Source organism: Anas platyrhynchos, chromosome 1 (assembly GCF_047663525.1).
Source record: "Anas platyrhynchos isolate ZD024472 breed Pekin duck chromosome 1, IASCAAS_PekinDuck_T2T, whole genome shotgun sequence".
In the NCBI taxonomy this organism is placed as follows: domain Eukaryota; kingdom Metazoa; phylum Chordata; class Aves; order Anseriformes; family Anatidae; genus Anas; species Anas platyrhynchos.
Window position 1 is genome coordinate 196,750,101 of NC_092587.1, and position 22,275 is coordinate 196,772,375.

Sequence of the window (22,275 nt, forward strand, 5' to 3'; positions counted from 1 at the left end):
GCTGTTTCAATGACAACCTTTTAACCTTTGCAGGGCTGTGAAGCAGAAAGAATTAAAATGACAGATGGGGGAAGAATTTATGGTTTCAAGAGGGATATCCATTATCCCCTATGTACAACTATGTGAGTGTGAATATGCTTACTTATGCCTGTATTTGTATTTTAGGTTCTTCCACTGCAAAACCAACCTGACATTGAAAGAAAGCCAGAGCGTGCAGTCTTGCACTGACCTCTGAAAAATGACTCAGATGATTTAAGTTACTTTCTTCATTCTCTCTGAAGTTATTGATTTGTTTAGACCTTGAACTTGAATTGTTACCTTTAAAGGCCATATTTTCATTGTAGGTTTCAGGAAAAATGAGTGGGCACAGAAGGCCCAATTCAATTTCAGTACCGTGCCACTGCCTGAAATGGGGGCAGGATAAGATGCTTGAAAAGCCTTATTAGAATTTGGGGGATATAAAGAAGTAGCCATGTACAATAAATGAATACATGTATAATTATTATAGAAACAATATTACAAAAGCTTTTTTTTTGGGGGGGAGGAGGCACAGGAAAGTGCTGAGAAGGTTAACAAAAATATTCATGATGCTTCAGTCACAGCTGAACCAAAAGGAACTGCAAGTGCCCTTCACTTTAAGTGCTTTTTCCAACATTCAGGAGTACCTAGGGAAGAGCTGCGTGACTTGACTGAGGAACTGAGTCTCCTGACAGTTCATTAACTGGCATCTGAGGAATCTAAGTGCAATGTCTTTGTGCTAATCTTTTTCTGTGTATCTGCATGAGGCTTCCCTGACATCCATCATCCCTCCCTGGCAGAAACATCACGGCTTTTCTCAGCACCACTGCTCAACATGCATGGGACTTCAGAACAAAGGTTTGGTCTGACTTTGCACACTGCTTTCTGGCTGCGTATGGCTCTGCCCACGTCACCCACAGAGATAATGATGTAGGACATGAGAGGGGCAACTAGTATGCACTGAGCAAGGATTTAATAGCGCTCTATTGTTAGCTGAACTGTGATTGCCAGGGAGAGGCCAAGCCACCAGGGACAGTCCCATCCACTCATTGTTGCATGCTGAGCACCAGCAGAGTTTTGTTGGGACTGTGAATGAGACCTGGCAAACTGCAGAGAAATTCCCTTTCATTTGACTCACGAAACATGAAAGTCATCCTCTTTCAAGAGAAAAAATGATGGAAAATCTACAGTTTAACTTGCTACCTATTAGTCAACTTCTATCTTGGCAACATGAGTCTGCTCTATCATAACTCTGATTTACTGTAAAGCTTGGTACTGAGGCAAGAGCTCCAAGAATCAAGATTTTAATTACATTCCTGTAATTTAAAAAATGGCCACAAACTGAGGGTTTGATTCCAGGGCTTTCTGACTTCCAGCATCATTAAAGGGTTTTCCAGATGTCATCTAATTGTTTTTAATAATGTTAGAAAGAGAGTTAAATGCCTTTGTCCCCAGCATAATAAAGAGAAAATCATTTCTTACCATTGTCATCACCCGAATCAGACTGGAAAGAGCTGAGGGACTGTACTTCAGAGTTGCTGCCTTTATTACTTCCTGCAAAACAGGTCACTTCTTCAGCGTCATCAACCCCTTTACCTTCATTGACAGCAAAAACAAAGCACAATGGTACTCTATATGTATGAGCATTTGTCTATTTATACCACGGAACCATCTAAATGCTGCCCATAGGTAGTCTTCTATTATTTTTGTCAGAATAAAATTATTCCCTCCAGACAGAGGAATTGACCCATTGGTCACGAAGGCAGTTGATGACAATACCCAGATTTCTGAAGGGTTTGAAGCCCAAACAGGCTCTCGAGTAGCTAACACCATCATAATTTAGGAATAAACATCTGTATTCAGATGCTTTTGATACCACGTAGTCTCAGTGGCAAAGAAAATGATGACTTTAAAAATGTGGTATAAACATCTTATACAAGAGATTACAGTTGCATTTATCTTTACTGTCCATTTTCTAACTTGAGAGCCTTTTTATAGGCTCACTCAAAGCTCAGAAAAGTTATTGGGCATCTTTTTATTTACATCAGTGGCCCTTGGATCCACCATAAATGTAGAGTAGATTATGCTACAATTTAAATTGTTTTTCATCACAGACATTTAGTCTTGACAGCTCTTCTACAGTTCAGAAATGTAACTGCAGCCTGTGGTATAAGTTCACATGTAATTACAAACAGACATTCAAATACACATTCTATGAGTGATAACAAGGAAAACACATCATTCACAGTAAGCACTGAGAGACAGATGTGTTAGTTAATTATGAATGAACACACTCAGGTGCTGCAAACAGTCAATCCAGGTAAGTACAGCTCTCCACCTGCTATCTGTAGATATTTCTACCCAGCATGGGGCACCTGCATATAGTAACAGCTGATTTACTCCTGCTGAGAAGCAGGGTATATAGTGGATGGAGTGAGTGCTGCAGTAATGAAGCTGCACTGATTCAGCTCATTGACAGCTGAGGTCCATCCCCACGGTGTGGCATCATGCTGTGCAGAAATTCATGCAGATACCAGAAGCGTCAGTGGCAAGAGCACCCAAGAGAATACAGAACAGAGCACGTATGGAGGCTTACGTGCTGATACTTTCAATCGGCAGAACTATATTTAATGGCTAAAAAGGTCAACCACAACACAACTGTGAAATACAGCCTGAAGGAATGAAAAATGCTCTATTCTTTCACTAGAAGACCTTGGCCAATGTGCTGCCTTAGATGAAAATGTGCAGGTTGGATATGAGGCAGTGCTAGGTTCCTCTCTCTGATGTCTGTTCTTATTCCCTAAAACAATAAGGCAAAAAAAAAATCCTAGATCATGGAGTTTTAGTTGACAATTTTGATCAAAGTTGTGTCGCAACAGGGTTGAACACTCATTAGGAAATATTAAAAAGAGGAAGCATGGCTAAGAAAAGAAACCCTGTGCTCTGCTAAGGCAAACATCTCTCAAATAAATCAAATCCCTTCTTTGAGAAATATAACAATTTGAAGTTTGTTAGCCTTCAGGATAGAGCATTAAGTGTAACTGTGCTGCTCTACCAGCTGCACCCTGAGAAAGACCCCTAGCTATGGTGGGGAAGAATGAGGACACCATGCAGTGCTACTTACTTTCTGTCCCAGCATCCCACGTGCTCTTCCTGATGGAGTCACAGTCGGAGCGACAGGGAGACACGGCGGGCAGGTTGGGAGCCACACTGCACACCACAACACCCCGCCTGGCTGTCAGGATTCGAGGGGACTCGGGATGAAACGTTGTCATCTCCTGGTGCTCCACGCCAAGCCCATCCACTATCTTGTCCAGGTTATTCCGCGAGTCACTCTGGAAGCACGGGGTATAGGCCATTGGCCTCACAGGCACCTGTGGAGGCCCAACCTCTTGGTAGATGTTCCTGCTGTCGCCGCTGTTCCTGATGTTCTTGAACTGGATGCCGTTGCTCTTGTTGAGCAGGGCGGCAGTGGCTGGATCCTGTACAAGCGTGATGTTATTGCGGGAGTAGTTCTTCCTGAACACTTTCTTGCGAAAAATGATAAAGAGGACGATCAACACAAATATGACAAACAGGACCACAGCTATTCCTATCAGCTCCTCCTTGCCGACGTATGAATGCCCAGCTTGTATATTGGGAACCACCACAGGGCGAAGACCACAGTATTGTCCCACATAACCAGGCGTGCAGTTACACAGAAACGAACCAAATATGTTGACACAGGAGCCACCATTTTCACATTCTTCCCTTTCACACTCATTGATGTCTTCTTCACACCTTAAAAGAAGAAAAGGAGAACATAGAGTTTGGGGAACATTTAGCAAACAGGCCATCTTATAAGTGGTGACTTATCTTCTCAAAGTGGTACAACTACAGTGAACAACTTGCTGGTGCTTGGCAAATTATCATATTATTATCATATTAAGTCCAAACAGACAAAGAAAATGAGTAAAAGGCAGGAAGTAGGTCAGAGGATTTTTTGTTTCTACAGCAAGTATATATATTTGATCAAGGCTTGAATTTAAAAAATGAATGCAATAAATTAGGCTTTTATGCTAGGTCTAAGGTGACTGAATTTGATCCATTAAAAAAAAAAATACATATCAGCTTCCACAGACTTTAATGGATTCTCAAAAAGCCTCTAACAGTTAGGTGTCCATATCAGTGAAAACCATTTGAAGATCATAGCCTGAAACAAAACTTTGGAGCCAAGTTCAGAAATCTCATGGATTTCTCATCTCTCTTTAGCTTGCACTTGATATAAGCACTAACTTTGGGGTTGTTCTTTTTGCGAGGGAATCAAAGAATCATATAGGTTAGAAAAAACCTTCAAGATTATCAAGTCCAACCATCAACCCGACCTACTGAGTCCCATCACTAAACCATGTCCCTTAGTTGAGTACAAAATGGCTAATCAGAAAATAAATCCCATCAGTGAACTGAGATGCTCCCGTTTCCCACCTGGGAAAGTTTACTTACGTTACTCCAGTCAGGCCATTCTTGCAGTTGCAGATGAAAGCATTGCCAATGGGATCGCATGAGCCTCCATTCCGGCAGGGATTTGGGAAGCAGGCTGTGATCTCTGATTCACAATTTCTTCCAGTAAACTGGGAGAGGCAATTGCACTGGTAGCCTGGGAGATGAGGGACACAAAGAAATACATCAGAAGCCCACTGCTGTATCTATCTAAAAGCAAGGGAATCCATTTGGCTATTGTCCTGGGGGAGAAAGAGGATGTTTATAGACATTCTGGTACATCTCCATGGTCCACACTAATTTCAGTAGAGCATTTGCTTATCTCAGATGTCTGAGCAATTGGAGCTTATTTCTACAAATAGGGACCAAAAAAATCAGTGCAACTCAAACTATTCTGAACATCATTCAGGTAAGAATAAATGTCCTCTGTGTACAACCTTGGTTGTGGTAAATATTCTGGATAAGCGATATATCTCCCACTTTTTTTGAAACAAAAGACCATATTTTTCAATACTAGCAGCCAACACTTCTGTTGGGGCTCCATCAAAGACCAAACACATGAGCTGAGAGCTCTTCTACATCTGCCTTTTACAAGGACAACACAGCAGGGATGTGACTGAAATAATAAAACACTTGATAGTGACACGATGCTTTCATAAGGTGCATCACGCAGGCATGAACTATAAACTTCATAGCACCGGCTGAACTGGGCAACACCACCTCTAATCAGAGCTGATTAGGTGCCATGTGTGCTGTTAAGAGACTGATTAATCGCTAGCTGCAGTAAATCATGTGTAGCACCACTCAAGTGGAGGGGGACTCTACAGAGGATCAAAGTCTTTCTTCCACACTTCTTGCAGAGAGCAACATCACTCAGAAACAGTTCCTGAAACCATCAGTTCAACCCCCAAGTACCAAATGTCAATCTTTTTTTTTTTTTTTTTCCCTTGTGACTTCATATGGCACAATGACATTGATAAGAACCTTATTTAAGATCATAAAGAAATCCAGTGAGACAACGCATATCTTTATGTTGTGAACTGGATATTGATATCTGAGTGCTTCTTCACTTGAAAAGAGCAAGGAACAGCTACTTTCAAAATCTAAGTGTCCCAAACCAATGCGTAGGCAAGTTTCAAGCTTCAGTTATGGGATTCTCAAACCAAAGCAACTGAAAATGGTGTATTAAGCACCTGTAACAGGGAATCTTCCTGCCATTAATACTGTTGAACCTAGAGCTGAAACGGTTCAATGCAGCTCAATTCAATGTCAAAATTACAGGAGATAAAGCTGGTATACCTGAAATACTGTGTCACAAAACTTTTTTTTAAAACTTTTTTTTTTTTTAAATTCCTATATCTACACATTTGAAATATATATATATATGCATATATATGTGTATGTGTGTATATATATATATATATATGCATTCTCCTAGTTCTAGTAAACAAGGCAGGAGTTTCTGGCACAGTTACAAGGAAGAGAATTTCACATCAACAGTACAGAGAAGCCCAGTGGTGGTATGAGGCAAAAGTAATTCTGAATTAGGACCCACACGTCTTTTATGTCCTATCCAGTTCAATTCACCCTGCTCAGTTACTCTAATTGAATTTTTTCATGAGGACAGCTTTAGAGAACAAACTTGGAACCAGATTTACTGGCTTATTCAGTCAAGAGTCCAATCCCATCTAACTGAAGTTATATGAAGTAGATACTCAAATACAGTGCTGTTTCATCGTCATGCTCAAAAAAAAAAAAAAAAAAAAAAAAGGAAATAGAAGCACTGCTGTTTTTTTAAAGTTGCAGAATTAAGAAAAGAAACAATTCCACTTTAAGGATTCCTAGAAGTCGTGTTTTGGACAGCACAAGAAAGATAGGATTATTTTTGGTGTCTTATACACATCTCACTCAGACAATGCCAACAGCTTTCTGGACCCGTAGAGAGCTGGGATTGAAGAATTACAAAATTGTGACTGCAGCAGGCATCACATTTTGATGCCATTCTTACAAAAGGTTCATTATTAGCTGGTAAAATACCTGATCTAGAAATGCCTGAGGTAGAAATCATAACATGAATAAGTAAGGCTGTTTCAGTGCTACTTTTTATGACTGAACAGTGACATCTATGGTTCAAAAATTTACAGTAATGTTTTGTATACTTTTATGGTCTCAGTGAGTTTAAGTGAAATGAAAATGTTCAGTGTTTGTTGCCTTATGTAATAGCAGAATAGATCTGTTCTTTTATTTGTTAACTGACATTTTAAAATGATATAACTTTAAAGTGACTTTAAAAAACAGCTTTCTGCACCCATGTTGCTAGTTGGCAGTCAGCAGGAAGACAAAGCCTTCAAATCATTCTTAACACCTCTTCTATTTGTTTCAGCTGCACTTAAGTTCTGGGTTGTCATCCTCTAACACATTCTGTTACATTTATTCATTGCAGACAACCTGAGAATTTGATTCCTTTTTTTTTTTTATTGAAAAAATCCTTTTTCCAATAAGTATAAAAGGAAGATGGACTTATTATTATCATTGCCTATTGTTTATAATAGAGATGCACTAATTTCAGTTAGCATTTGGTATCAAGAGGAGATAAAAGTGAATGCACCAGATGGGTCAGAGCTCTACTGGGTGATGTATGAGCAAAACTGAAATGAATAGTCTGCTTACGAAAGTCAACATTCTTGACTGAAGTTGATTTAATGATGGTGCAAAGCAGTCAGATATTTGAAGGCTGAAGTATTCGGCATGCATTCTAAGTCTAGGGATCAAAGTTAGTAATAAAAAGGCAACAAAGCTAGGAATAAAAAGGCAATAAAACAAGGCAGTGTTAAATTACAATATTTATCACTGACTTTTCTTCCTTTTAGAAGTGCTGCCATACACCTGCCAACGCTGAGCCACTGGCAAAAGACATCAAACTTTCCCATGACACACACACACTCAGAGCTGCGAGGCATTCATCCGGGAGGGCTCCAGCACAGCAAAGCATATGTCCAAATCCATGGAGTAGGGAAGCGAAGAGCCAATACGATGGCTCAGTTCACAGCATGGGTTGACTTGGCCAGCAGACTTGCCAGACCTTTTATGCGTTTCCAAACCTCTCGGCAGAGGCTGTAATTTTGCCTGGTGCTGCACATTGTGGCCACATGGCCATGGACAAAGTGCAATCCTAAATAAAACCTTTTTGGTCAGGACTGCATCCTAGGTCTAACGAAGAATTTTTATTACATTTTTATTTTAATATCCAGGCAATGTATCATGTATTTCTTCTCATCTGTTTAATGCAAGAATAATAAGCAAACTTCCCGTGTCCAAGGACAACACAGCTGAAGAAAAGGCCAAGTGCCCCTGTCCTCTCAGTCCAAAAAGAACATTACTCTTTCAAGAAATCTTGGGCTTGCTCCTGTTCACAATGAAGGCACTGCAGATCTTGGAAATTCATCAACATTTAAGATCATACAGTCCATCTGGGTTCCCTCCAAGAAATATGAATATTTCATTTTGCATACTGATGCTGAAGAATGTTGATACGCATTCTCCAAGGCAGCAAATCTCGTGCTGACACCATTGCATGGCTTCAGAGGGAACCAGCAGAGGAAGACAGAAAGCTCTGACAAGCACATGTGCTAGGGTGGGAGCAATGCCCCCATCATGTGCCACAACAGCCTGTACCAACAGCTGACCTATAAGGAACCACAAGCAATGAACAATACTATTGCCCAACACTTACACAGACATACCCCTCTACTGCCTACACGTAGTTTTGGGCATTCCAGTTCTTTTATTAGGTTTCTCTCATGCTCATTCACTAATCTGAGTGTGTCCTCCTCTATCCCTCCTCAGGTAGCTGTGTCACATCCTCTGACTCCAGCAGCTTCTCTTCTTGACTTCTTGGTATGTCCCTCTTCAGTCATATAAAGAGTCAAGAAAAAAAGGGCTTTTTCAGCTCAGACTTTACTGAAGAGCAACAAGCTGAACGTGAGGACACCACACAGGCTTCCTGTCTATACCTATGTTTGCTTGGCACTTGGTAAGCAGCGACAGTGGCAAAAGGCAGGCACCGTGCCATCAGCAGATGGGATGCTGTTATGCAGTGAACATCTCTGTTGGTAGAATTCCCAGCCTGAGCATCTGAATGTCTGTCTATCCTCAGGTTTACTTGGCTTTATTGAAGAGGACGCTCCTAACTGCTGCCAATTCTTTTTTTGAACATGTGTATGCTTCTCTTTCTATCTATCACATGCAAGAGGAGCTGGCTTTTATTTGCTATGTGCATTCGCTTTTGCATTTGATCTCCCCATGTAGTTTCTTCTCCTGCTGTGCTGCTAGACCTGACAAACTCAATGTCAAGAAACAGGCCTGCCCTTGGCCCTGCTTACATAGTGTCTTGTGGTAAGTTAACTGATGGGAAAGCTGAAGGTGAAAAACATCTTTCACAACATTTATGTTTTGGTGTGTTTAGAGATATACCTGGCCAGCTTCAAGAACCGTGTATTCTTCAGCCATACATATTCCTGCCACTTCAGATTAAACTTAACTGTCTTCAAAGAGATGATCATTGCTTTATGTTACAACTTGGTAGGGAAATGAGCCTCAGCCTATGTTGAACTGGTGTTTTCTATGACAGGATTAGTGTGTATTTGCTTTGAAACTGTGAATCTAAATCCAGATGTCTAAAAGCATAGCTATAAATAAGATTGAAATAATCAAGAATATGTAAAAAACTTTAAAAATGAACTGATGCACATTTGGTACTAACTCATGTCACAGCATTTTGGTTTGTTTGTGTTTGTGTGAAAGAGACACCCAGAATAGAGAGCTGGTGAATTCACAGCTAAGGCAGTAATCCACACATTTTCCCCGATGTCATTATTACCAACTATCTAGACCTCAAAAACACCCATGTGGTTGATGTTGCCAACTTGCTTTAAAATGTATTAAAATCACCACCTAGGTACCATGCCGCATTTTTCCTCCCATTGGATTTTAACTCTGTTCATAAATAAATAAAATGAAGGAAGAAAAAACAAGGAAAAAAAAAAAAAAAAGCACTGACTTTCTGTCCTTACACTCTGCCCACAGTCCTTGACTTCCTTGATATTTTTGCTCAAATGCTTCCTATTCAAATAAAATTGCCTACTCATATAAGCCATTTACTTCAATCAAAGCCAGATGTATATAGGACTGATCACATTAAAAGGAAGTAACTATACTTCTAATTGCAGGCTTTACAAGTACGAGGTTTTCTCTGTGGTTGGAAAGCTTGGCGCAGTATTCAGATTTGATTACAGTAAAGCTTTCTATTGCTGTGATTGCTCATGTTGTTATTCAAGCAGATAAACATACACTTACTATTGGCAGAACTAGTAATGCCACTCTATTATTAAGGTTGTGTGACATTTCCCATTTTAAGACCTCGTATTCAGCAGCTTATAGCTTAACCACACTTTAAACACTTGGTTGAGTTTTCTTGGGAAATTTCAGTCCGAAGAGCCAAGTTGTTAAGGAACGCGAGGCAGTTTGTCAGGTTTCAAAATGCTAACAGCTTTCTTTAAAAATAGCTTTACTGACCCATACTTAAGGGCAGAGACTAAAAATCTGGAAGAATGTGGTCTACATTTCAGGGCTGTGGTTTCCAACGGCTCCAGGAAAACTGTACTAAAGCTGAAGTCTCCTTTTGCTGGGATTCTCCTGGTTGTTAGCAGAACTACTGGTGAGTGTTTTTCCCCCTTTCCCAGGCTCTTTTAAGCATGCATGAGATGTCCCCGTGGGGTTCCAGGACACACTGTACCCTGTTTCAGCTTTAAACAGAGATAGCACTTGACATCCACTGCTGCCACGGGACTTAATTCAGACCTGTGGAAACACGTGAGAGCAAGCTGAGGTTCCTGTTGTGGCCACTTTCTGCTGGTCCAGAAATCAGATTTTGGAAGCAGAGAAGCTCTTCTGTGCTCCCAGCGATGTCTCAGAGCATCTGAGCTATCTATGCATCCTCCTGTAGCCCAAGATCCCCATCTTGTCCTCCTGTTCCATACCTTCACACTCCTCGTGTGTACAAAGCACCACTTTAGTAACTCCCAAAATAGGGCCATAATATTACCCTATTCCCATAGCTGCAGCATGAACTAAACAGCAGTCAGAGGCAGCTTTTTATTAATGGGGAACAGGACAGTAGGCATTTACACTGAAAGGAAGAACTCACAACAGGAGTACTATTACCGAGTTTGCATTTTAGATGATCAATTTATGCAAATTGTGTGTAAATTAGACACGGCCCCTTTGATTTCTGGCATCTAGCCAGCAACTTTCATGTTACAATGTTGGATAACCTTTAGTTGACTGTTTTCTTTTAAAGTTAGCTACAAATATGTGCTTTCTTTTTCTCTCTCTTAATTTCCTTGTAAAGCACAGTAGGGTGTTTTTTTGTTTTTAAAAAAGGATGTTAACAGCATATGAAATCTGCTCTGTAAAATTCATATTAAAGAATTCATTTATTAAAATAAATCCTATTATTATTCCAAGGGACCATTATTCTCCAGAAATGCTAATAGGAAGAAAATATCATATTAGTATGATATTAGTATTAGTAAAGAGATCTTGATGCTACTGAACGCCCTGGGACTGGAAATGCGACTTTGCTTGCACAGTGTATTTTTAAACATTTCCTCTCCCAGAAAGCTGCTGTTTCCTTTCTTAAGATAAAAAAAATGAAGATTTATTACATTTTTATTCTATTTTAAATGAAATCCATTTGCTAACGTCTATGTCAGCGAATACAATGTCTGGCGATTCTTAAATGCACATTGCAATTTGTGGCTCCGTAACTAGCATTTGCAGTGCTGTTGGGCTCTCCACTCTAAGGAATTTAATTACATGGTCTTTTTGTGCATGGAGGACGCTAGCAACAGAATTGTTTTGCCTGGTGGAAAAAAAAAAAACCTGCCCATGACTTCTCCTGACGGGGCTGGGCTACAGAACCACCGATGTACAGTCAGGGCCCATTGCGCTGGAATTATGGCTTTATAACAATCCCGTATTTACATACGCTGCTGAGGCAGTAAAAACAGCAAACAGATTTTTGAACGGCAGGCAGCTGAAACATCCCCACAGGGCACATGCCCCCTCACCGAGGCAGGAAGGCAGGCAAGTTAAATCAGCTCTGCGTCTGCATTCCAGCAGCGAGTTATGTTGACAAGAAAACTGTGCGTGCCATTCCAGTAATAAAATGGGTCCAACCTTCAGAGCCACTGGTTTCTCCCCACCCCACTGCTCCCCTCAGTGTGAACTGGCATGCACAGGGAGCTGGGAAAAAAACACACACAATTGCTGTGAAGCAGTTCATTAGAAAGGTTTCAATTTACTCATCACGAGATCGTTGAGCAATACTGTAAATAGGCTTAAATAAAATCAATAGAAGGAGTTGTTCTCGTGCTTCCTAGGATGCTAACTTAGGGAATGGTTAACCTCATTTATTAAGCATGGAGTCTGAATCAAAGCTGTGTTATGTCCATATACATATTACAGACCTATTTCCTAGGGATTTACGTAGTTTTTAAATAATTCTATCAGTGGCAGCAGCATCCTTCTTCCTCGTGATGAATTTATTTTGCCCTTGTTGTGCAGCTCTCCTTTTCTTGCCTTCCCTCAGTAAATAAAGACCTATAATGGCAAAAGCAAGCAGCAGCATCCATCCTTGTGCTGCACAGCCCTGTGTCTCATTGCTCCCACCTGACTGCACATCTCCATCCACCAACAGCAACGCCGATGGCACCCCTGCTGCACCCTTCACCCTGCTCACTACAACCCCAGGCAGGGTAGGAGCCCAGCCTCTAACATTTAGCAGGCAGAAGTGCCTGCTGGGCCAAACTACAAATAAATCCCAAATGAGCTGTGGACTGATTCTGCCTGTGGCTGCACAAGACACCCCAGAAAACAGCGTGGCTACACCCTGTGCTCTGCAGAAGCACAATCCAGCTCCTCCACTCGGTACAAACTCCTCTGTTGAAGTGCACTGTTTAATTTTTGGAGGGAGATATGAGATCACTGGCATCTATGTACTGTTGGAGTTCAGGACAGGCATAAATGTATGCATATATGTATTTAATTATTTTTACTAAAAAAAGCATGGCTTGAAGATGGCCCAGGGTTTCTTAAGGTAGAAGTGTCAGAGCCACAAAATCAACTAACTATGGAGGACAATGAAAGTAAATGCTGGCACAGGAGATGACAGCTGAATCGAAGCCAAGGATCCAGAGGGGATGCTAGCTGAGACCTCGGCATCAGAAATCCACACTGCTGGGGCTTACTATATAAGGACAGAAAACTTCTGTCTGACAGTCAGTTTTGCTCATCAGATTTCAGCCTTGAAAACTAAATTAAACTGTTCTAAGGCTTAGGAAGTTTCTGAAGTTTAGGAACAAATAAATAAATGAGTAAATAAATACATAACCAACAAAAACAGTTCTGTGAACAGCACCTTCACAAAAATACCTCAATTAAAAGCACCACACAGATAATCTCGGGCACAGAAAATCTCGGTCTCAGTGAGGGGTTGGAAGGACTTTAGAAGACCTTGGTGCCAGCATGCGGCTGCTTGGGGAGGACAGGGAATGTGTCCTGCAGCTTCCTCCAGGTATGCAGGTTTCAAAGACATTCTGAAGTAACAGCCAAACACTCAGATAAGAAAATGAGCTAGAGAGTGCAGCAAACTACCTACTCCTGGGGGAACTAGGAGGGAAATATGAGAGTGAGGCTGAAAACAATGAAAAGCAGAAATTACATTTACAGGTATGAGGGAACTGCATAGACACAGTTAAGCAGAAAGCCCTGGACAGTGGTTAGATGGTTCATAAAAAAAGCCTAGCGGGATTTTCCCTAGGGAAACATGAACCAAACCTCTAACAGTAAGTGAATGGAAAGCTCTCTGCTTGCAGAAGACCTCCCTGTTAAGCATCCTCCTTTCTGGACTGGAAAATGTCCTTGCCGGGACAAGGGGAACATCAGATCTTGTCAGTTCACTGTGGCAAATTTTCAGTTTGCCAGAAAAGGTGAATAACACTTTCTGCTAATACAGTGTAGGAAACTGGATGGGAAAGCTGTACACTGTCTGCAGAGACAGAACAGCCCTACAAAAAAAGGCCCTGTATGTATGCCATTCGCTTTTTTCCTACTGAGATATTCTTACGGTCAGGGTACCTTGTGCACTAGATGACTAGGTAGTAAGTCACTACCACCAAATCACACAAGTCACCGTATAACCACTGGATAGTAAACCCTAACATGAGCACCGTTTAAATCAATGCCCTATAAACTTTGGTATTACTCAGACCTTGAAGCACTCAGGCCTCCAAGGAAGCTGTAAAATATACTTCTGGGGGTTTATAATAGTGCGGACTCACTCTTCTACATGCAGACATGGAATCAAATTACGTAGTCACAAAAGGTGTTTGTAGACAGCTCAGTAATTATTTCTGACAGCTTCAGAAACAGAGAAGGGCAACAGTACCGCTGCATCTGTGATGGACGTTCGAAATCACCATCTTCGTGTACAACCTTCGATGCTGTAAATGGATCCTGAAAAATCCAGCTGAGCATTACAGTAATTGCAATTCTATTGGTTTCTATAGAAATAGGATTATCCTAACAGCCAATAAATCAATTTCCTCCTGGAATACTAATGCAATGAGAAGGGGCACGGTTTCACCCTTATTTATAGAGCAAACAGCTTTTACACAATTTGCAATATCCATCAGAGTTTTATAGAGTTCATTAGATTTTTTTTTTTTTCAAACATGCTGCTGCATAAAACCATCTCCGACAATAAATTGTAGAGGAAAACGAGGGGGAAAACCCATAAAGTAATGCAAAATATTTACCACCAGATGGCACGCTCGTACAGGTGCCGCCGTTCTGGCAGGGATGCCTCTCGCAGGCGTCGGGGTAGAGGACACAGCCAAGCTTTAATTCGGTCAGGCCAACCACTTCTGCAAAGCTGCTGCGTTTGTTTTGGAGCGGCAGCTCGTTGTTATTTAGGACAACTGAATCCAGGCAGCCCTGAAAGCCGCTCAAGACCTGCGTCGTTCTCTTGTCGGTCAGGCTGCGGACGTTATCCACTTGGACCTGGGCTCCGAAGTAGACGGAGCTATCCGTGCTGAGGGTCTGGAAGTAGAGGGGGGCTTTGCGGCGCTCCACGTAGCTGTCGTCCAGGGACAAGCTTGTGAAATTGCGATTCAGCTCCAGGAAGACAGAATGCCAGCTTCCATCGTTGACGGCCCTGCCAGAAATCCCCAGGATTCCCGGGCCGCTCCCGCAGTCCAACTGGAACCAGAGTTTGCCATCCACAATCTGCAGGAGGAGAACAGAAATCAAAGCGCTTCAAACACTCAGATGTCTCGTAACACGCTCTCAGAGAGAATCTGCAAACACAGAGGATTTCCAGTCTCTGTACAGTGCTAAAGATGTCTCCTACATGATGCTGAAATAGCAGAAGCTGTGCCTTTATCATCAGCAATAAACACACAGTGGTAACCATTACTACTTAGAATTCACCAAAAGCCAGTTACTGTAGGCAAACTGAAAGTATGGAGAAAATATAGAAACAGGGATGCGCAACACGTGGGAAGTCTGGGAACCCAGGGTGTTTCAATGAACAGGGCATGGACCACAGGACTCCTGCTCTGCTGTAGTGCTGCTGCTATGCCGTTGTGCTTCTCTGAGCAAGTCCTGCTGTCCACCTGCTGTCCACCTGTGTGCTGCATTTGTGCTGTCGGTGGTTGATGCTACCAGACAGTGCCTCAGGGCAAGCAGCCACCTCTGACGGAGAGAGATGAAGTCAATGATCACTGCTATCAGCTGTGGATGTTACATGCTCTGGTCACGCACGCATCCCGTGCTTCTATAACCTTTTAGAGCATCTCAGCAAGGTGTGCATTTGTCCCTAAGTTCAGTTCCTCTAGGGATAACTGTGATATGGATGGGGAAGGGGACACTATCAGGAACACTGAGGTTAAGCCAAGGGCTGGTGCAGCACTGCCTGAGGGTGGCAAGGCTAACAGGAGCATTTATGATGCTCCAGGGAGGGCTGAGAGTTCAGGAGCACATCCAAAATACTTGTATACCAACACACAGTACGAAGAATGAATGGGATAAACTGGAAGCTTTGGTCCTTTCCCAGGGCTATGATACCATTGCTATCAGTGGGATGAGTCCCACAACTGGAGTGCTAGGAGGGACAGGCAGGGCAGGCGAGGTGGAGGTGTCGTGCTGTCCAAAAAGGAGAGATGTGGCTGCACAGCCTTAGTCTTGAGGATGGTGCAGCAGAGAGCCTCTGGGTGAGGTTTATGGGGACAGACAGCAAAGCAGATTTCATCCTGGATATCTACTATTGACAGCCCACCCAGCATGACAGCACAGATGAGCCATTTTATAGGCAATTAGGGGAAATCTCTGGATCAGTTGCCCTCATCCTTATGGAAGATTCCCACTTCAGAGCCATACGCTGGAAATATCATACTGCTATGACCAGCAAGCCTGGGAAATGCCTAAAGCATGTTGGAGATAACTTCCTGACACAAGCACTTAGTGAGCCAAGGAGAAAAGGTGCCCTCCTGGACCTGCTGGTTGGGTAGAGAAGGCTGGCTGATGTCCCATGCCTGTCAGTGCTCAAGAGACGTTTGGATAATGCCCTCAATAACATGATTTATGTTTTGGTTTGCCTTGAACTGGTCAGATAGTTGGACTTGATCTGTGTAGGTCCCTTCCAACTGAGCTATTCTAGTTCCAGTTCTAATTCTAATATTCTGGTTTGTCAGAAGTCAGTTATTTTCCAGGGAGGCTATGCTATCTGCTCTGCATATACCTTATGTAAGATAGCTTCCAGTTTTCCTCCTTTCCTCATGTTTATGCTGGTTTCATGGCTTTAGAACAACTTTTGTGACTTCTTATGATTGAGACGCTAGAACAGGTTGCCTAGAGAAATTGTGGATGCCTCATCATTAGAAGTGTTCCAGGTCAGGTTGGACAGGGCTTTGGGCATCCTGGTCTCGTGAAAGATCTCTGCCCACGGCAGGGGTTTGGACTAGGTCTTTCAGGGTCCATGCCAACCCAAACTATTCTATTATTCTGTGATTCTATTTTACGATTCCTCCCTCATTCCCCTTGTCCAGGAGGGTGGCTATAAAGTGAACATGGCTGACAAGTGCTAGGCAATTGGCAAGCTGGAGTGCTGGAGGAGAATGGGATGTAGATGTGCTTCCCATTTAATCTGCCCATGCATTGACTATAAAATAATATAGCCCTTCCCCCCTGGTAGTGAAGGTCTAAAAGTAAAATCCATCAAGAACTATCTTATGACATATTAATTGGATTCAAGCTATCTGAAAGTTCTTGTAATTATTTTACCTTTATGCCATAATCTAAGATGTATTTATTCCTGCAAACCCCATCTCGAGACAGTTCTGTGCCATTATTTACCCCCCTGAAAAGTTCAAGGTGCTGTGTCCTTTTGCAGCCTTCCCTGCAGCACAAACTGTGCTGTGCACCACCTTACCCATAACACCATGCTATTGCTCTCCTCTAGCAAAGCAGGGGTGCCACAGCTGTCAATGGCTCATAGGCCAAACCACTTGAGACCATACATTTTACTCTAGGCAAAGAAATACTCCTCAGATTACAGTCTGAGTACTGTTTGCCACTTGCCAGTGCTCCAGTCTTCACTAAACTTAAGTCTATATCATACATTAAAGCACAAGTTCCCCCTTGATAATCATACTATTGTTATTGTCAGCACTTTACTGCCCTTGGAGGTTCGCAAAACTACTTGGAGAAAAACTATGGGTAAAACCTTGACTTCTCATGATCTCTGGACTTCGTGTCTCCGCTTTCTAGATCTCAGTCTCATGACGAGTTGAATTTGAACCAGGGTGTAACCTGAAGCCAAGCCACATGGTCCAGGTGGGGTGCCACCACACCACACTGCTCCACTGCTCTGCAATTGCTTTCACAGGGCAGATGCAGACACCAAACACAGTGAGCTCCACACAAATGCCCACTATCTAAAATATTCTGAATAGCATGAGGGGTGAACAGCATGTTGAAGGAGCCAAAAGAACAAGAATTAGGTCCTGCTATGGGCAACTGGTTATATTGAAGTCCTTGACCTGTAGGATGTAATGAAACTGAGAAGAAATGAGGTCTGTGATTGTAACACATGTTTGAGAGATGGATGTTGCTTGGTACTCCTACAGCTCAATCAAAAAAAGGCTAATGGATGCATAGAAAAGTAAGTCTGGACCATTTTTCATTAGAAAGTCTTTTCTCAAAGGACTCAAAACTCAGCTATAAACTATTTCTGTAGATGGAAATTAGGCCTATTAATGGATCTGCTCAGGAGGAATCTCAGTAAACAAGATGCCCTGAGATGATTTCCTGAGATGGAGCAATAGCTTTACTTTTCTCTGTGCAACAAAATAGTCCACAAACCTTGAAGGTGCTGCTCAGAAAGCATGGTCTGTCTCAACAGGAATACAAATCGCACAGAAAAATACATGCCAACATATTACGGTATGAAAAATGGCCATCATTGGATAGCAGTTAACTTTCCTCTTATTCTAAAGATTTTTTCCTATGGAAACTGTACTACTGATTGTATATGACATACATATACCTCCCCTAAGACTATTTATACCCTGAAGGACCTACTGCCTGCATGTCTATTGCCCTTATTCACAGAACATGCTTTTCCAATTATCTTTATAAATACAACACCACATATGAGCACCTGGGATAAATATTGCAGCATTTATATATGGGAAACGATGATGTATAAGATTCACCATTAAAATATGTTTTATACATCTTTCTCATCCATTTTTATTTCTTTTTGCCAGCAGATGATCTGACATACACGATAAATGTATATTATCTGAAACACTGTGCTTCCTTCCTTTTATTAAAAAGGCACTAGCGACCCCCACCTTAGGCTGGAGTGAAAGATGGGAAGGATGGTCCAACTTGCAGTACTAGCCTAAGATATGATAGATATGCATGGGAATCCACACTCTGCTACATTCTTCCTCTGGGATCTCAAGCAAGTCATTATTTTCAAGTCTCCATCGGTAAAACAAGGGTAACATCATTTCCCTACCTCACACCAGTGCTTTATGGATAAATACATTAAAGACTCTGACATGCGCAGAATCCCCTAGCACTGGGACCATAAAAATAGTTTTATTAAATGGATGGTCACAGGCCTTGCTGTAGTGGGGCAGAGAGGAATTATTTGTCCCCTGCTGGCCCCGAGCCTCTAACAAGGTTGAGCAACAGCAGAGGGCTCCTGCCCTGCATACTCAGCAGCTAGGCTGGCAGGGCAGGGAGGAGAAGGGTCTGCTGCAGAAGGGCAGAAAGACATCTCCTCCCCTAAGCACTGAGAATTCAGCTGCAGAACTTCAATTCAGCAGTTAATTCCTGTGATTCCTCCTAACTGATGTAACGTCAGGGGCACTGTTTCATCCTCAAAGAGGAATCCTAGGTTATAGCCTGGACTTTGATACCATGAAAAGCTGAACTTTAAGTAAACTTCTGACCAAATGAGGTACATGCAAACAAATAGTATGGAAATCCAATAAAAGACCAGTGTTTGTGCCAGGGCTCAGCAGTTATCCAGACAATAACCTCAGAGAGATGACTAGACTGACTGACAATTCGTAGCACCAGACTCTCAGCTCAGGACTGAACGTGTGACACTGCTTTTTTCTCCAGCTATGTAAAAAAAAAAGACAACACAGCAGAAAGCTTGAGTTATTCTGTCTTACAGCAGAGACCTGAAAACCCTGCAGCCCCTTGGTAATGCAGAGACCCTCTGCATCTAGATGAAACTTAGGAGATGCTGCTTCAACCACAGGGGCACACAATTCCCATGGCGCTTCCAGCTGCCCACCTCTGAAAGCTTTCTGGGCTCAGTTACACTGCCTCTCACTGCACTCATTAGGACAGTGAGGTAAATGCACACTTAAACATGTAGACACAAAGTTCCTCACATATAAAGTGGGCAGAGAAGTACAAAGAACGGAGACGGCTCCAAAAGGTGATGCAATCTGTTACATTTCAGTGGTTTCATTCAATGAGCAAAATGGAGCCAAGCACATACTGTAAATTATATTAGAATATTAGCCTGGCTAAGATGTTTGGCTAACATTCATATTTGTGTATCAACATAGGTAATAAAATGATCAAATGGTTCTTCTGAGACCACCTTAGGCTCACACAGTCCATCTGCAGTCACACATCATGGATACAGCATGCTGCCTACTAATCTATCTGGGGAAATATTTCGTTAGCTGAATTACATTTCGGGTTCGTTTGTGTAAAACGGTATATTTAATTAAAATATTACTTGTTTCAACTCCAGCCATAGCTGGGATCATATCCAAGCTTCAATCTTATCCAGCATAAGCCATGCAGCAGTAATGCATTAAAATGTATAATACACACTTAACTAAACCATGCAAAGTTTCACATTAACTGCCTGGACGGGAGAACATATGCTTGCCTTTTACCATTTAACAGCTATGTTTCTGGAATGAGGAGAAACTCTTCCTTTACCTATTTTTAATCCTTTGAGTTTTAGAAATCAAATCAAATCTCCACTATATTCCTTTAAAAAAATGAAATAAACTGTGGAATTTTCTTTTGGAATGGCCTCATTACGTTTTAAATTGTTAACTTTTATTTTTCCCAGATAGATGCCACATAGGAAAAAGGAAATGGTGATGCTGTTTTCGGCATATGAAATCCTCCAAAGGAAAAAAAAAATGGCCATCGACCTGCATCTCATTTTGCTCCAATTGTCTTAAAAGCAGGAGCGCACAATGAAAAAATGGCCAACCTCTCAAAATCGATGGATGAGCTGCTTTATTTGAAACAGCTGAATAAATAACACCCTTATTATATTGTATCAACACAGTGTAGCTGGTAGGCTTTCAGCAAAGGAGTAGACGGGCAGTTTGCTCTATGGAATTGATTATTCATCCAAGGACACCGTGCTATGATTATGAAATATTTCCATCACTAAAGTTATCATAAATGTATGAGTTCACAAAATTAAGCTGGTCATTTAAACAGTGAAAACCATACTGCAGCATTAATTTTTAAATAGACTGCAACAGGGGAGACTTGCTTGAAAAAAATCAATGCCACTATACACCCCAACAGTAATGTTGGCTTCTGCCTGTTCTCCTGTGGGTTTGTACTATGCAGTGGGTCTAAACTTCTTCCAACTCCACCTTCGTCTGGGGTTTAGTGTTGGTGCTGGGCCTTCTGGTGCTAAACCAGCAACATACTTAAGTATATGCTTAAAATTAAGTTATGTGAGCAGTTCCAATTGCCTTCAAATACAGGAAGTTAAGCAAGTGATTAAGTGCTTTGCTGGAGTGGTGCCAAGGTGCTCAAAAGAGCACAGGATCCCATCCTTTATCATTTATTTGGAAAGCTTCTCCTCATGTTTAATTTAATTGAAAGCAATGCTCAAATGATAACAACTTCACATTTATAGACCTCTAATTAATCTACTCAATGGCCTCGTTTCTGAGAGTCTCCCTATCTCACAACATACGTACTTGGTTAAAAGAAAAAAATAGAGAAAGCTTAACCTCTGGATTACAAATGAAAAAATATAAGCTCAGAAGGTCTAAGGGTAACTTACCTGAAAACATTGGATTAAGGGATCCCCAAAGTGCAGTTCATGAGTCAGTTGATACTCTTGGAGTCCTGCTAGGGCCACATCCCTTGAGCAGAATGCCACTTGGCTACCACTGAGCACCTTTGTGAGACCTTAGTCTGATGCTCCTCTGCTATATGAGCTTCATGAACTAAATTAGGAATTCCTGACCTTTTAAGTCATACCACATCTCCAAAACCACACCAAATGTAATGCTTTTCTTTTCCTTAAACCTTGTGCTTATAGAATCCAAGGGACAGATCTGGGAAAGGACTTACTTCAACAGAAAATCCTGCCCTACCTAAAAGATGAAAAGCAAGGTGTTAGACTCTAGGAGGGGAATTCCCTGTGTCATTCCCTGCCTGATGCATTGGAGATAATGGCACCCTTGCATCTTAGCACTGCATACGTGACCCTGGAACTCACCCATCAGACACATGATGGGTCCAAAGATTAAGATTAAGTGTCATGAGATGGATTCAGATCCTTCCTTGCAGCTAGGAGCAAAAAAAAAAAACAATCAAAAAACACACAACAAAAAACATGACCCTGAGATTGGCCTCTGAGACAGCAGCAGAACACAACCTGTTCTTGTCACTGCTCCTTCAATTATCATTTTGTCTTCCCAGTACCTTTCAAAGCAAAATGATTAAGTGATTGTGGGAAACCATGGCCAAAACCATGAAATTCCTAATCCAGAACTAAGAACCCAACCCAGACCACTGCCATGTAGGGCTCTCTTACTTATTTTTATGTAACATCATGAATTTTTCGCTTTTGGCTCCAAAATTGCCTGGCTTCAGCTGGAGATTTCCACACAATTGCCTATAACCCAAAGATTATCAAACTTCTCCAGAAGGAGAGCAGCCTGAGTTCAGTCCATCAGCATCAACACATCTCCCACTTTGCAGCAGAAGCACTACCCAAGTCATAGAGACAGAGGTAACAGGAGAGTGAAGGAGCAATGGCAGGATTTAATCACTGCAGCTAGGTCTATTCCCAGAATACTGTCAGATGAGCTTCACGGGATGTCTGGTTCCAAAGTAGGCTTTGGTGGCTGG

At 41.8% G+C, this 22,275-nt stretch overlaps 1 protein-coding gene across 12 annotated transcripts in view; it reads right to left on the reverse strand.

Annotated features, from left to right (window-relative positions):
* FAT3 (FAT atypical cadherin 3) overlaps window positions 1-22,275 on the reverse strand; it is a 419,198-nt gene that overhangs the window by 12,025 nt on the left and 384,898 nt on the right. For 9 of the 12 annotated variants that reach the window (XM_072032789.1, XM_072032788.1, XM_072032783.1 and 6 more), the window contains 4 exons: window positions 14,376-14,844; window positions 4,501-4,654; window positions 3,143-3,798; window positions 1,501-1,614 (listed from right to left, as the gene is read on the reverse strand). In XM_072032789.1, the coding sequence (XP_071888890.1) occupies window positions 1,501-1,614; window positions 3,143-3,798; window positions 4,501-4,654; window positions 14,376-14,844 (1,393 nt within the window). The remainder of the gene's footprint in view (window positions 1-1,500; window positions 1,615-3,142; window positions 3,799-4,500; window positions 4,655-14,375; window positions 14,845-22,275) is intronic. The other 3 variants (XM_072032791.1, XM_072032790.1, XM_072032787.1) reach the window with 1 other exon arrangement.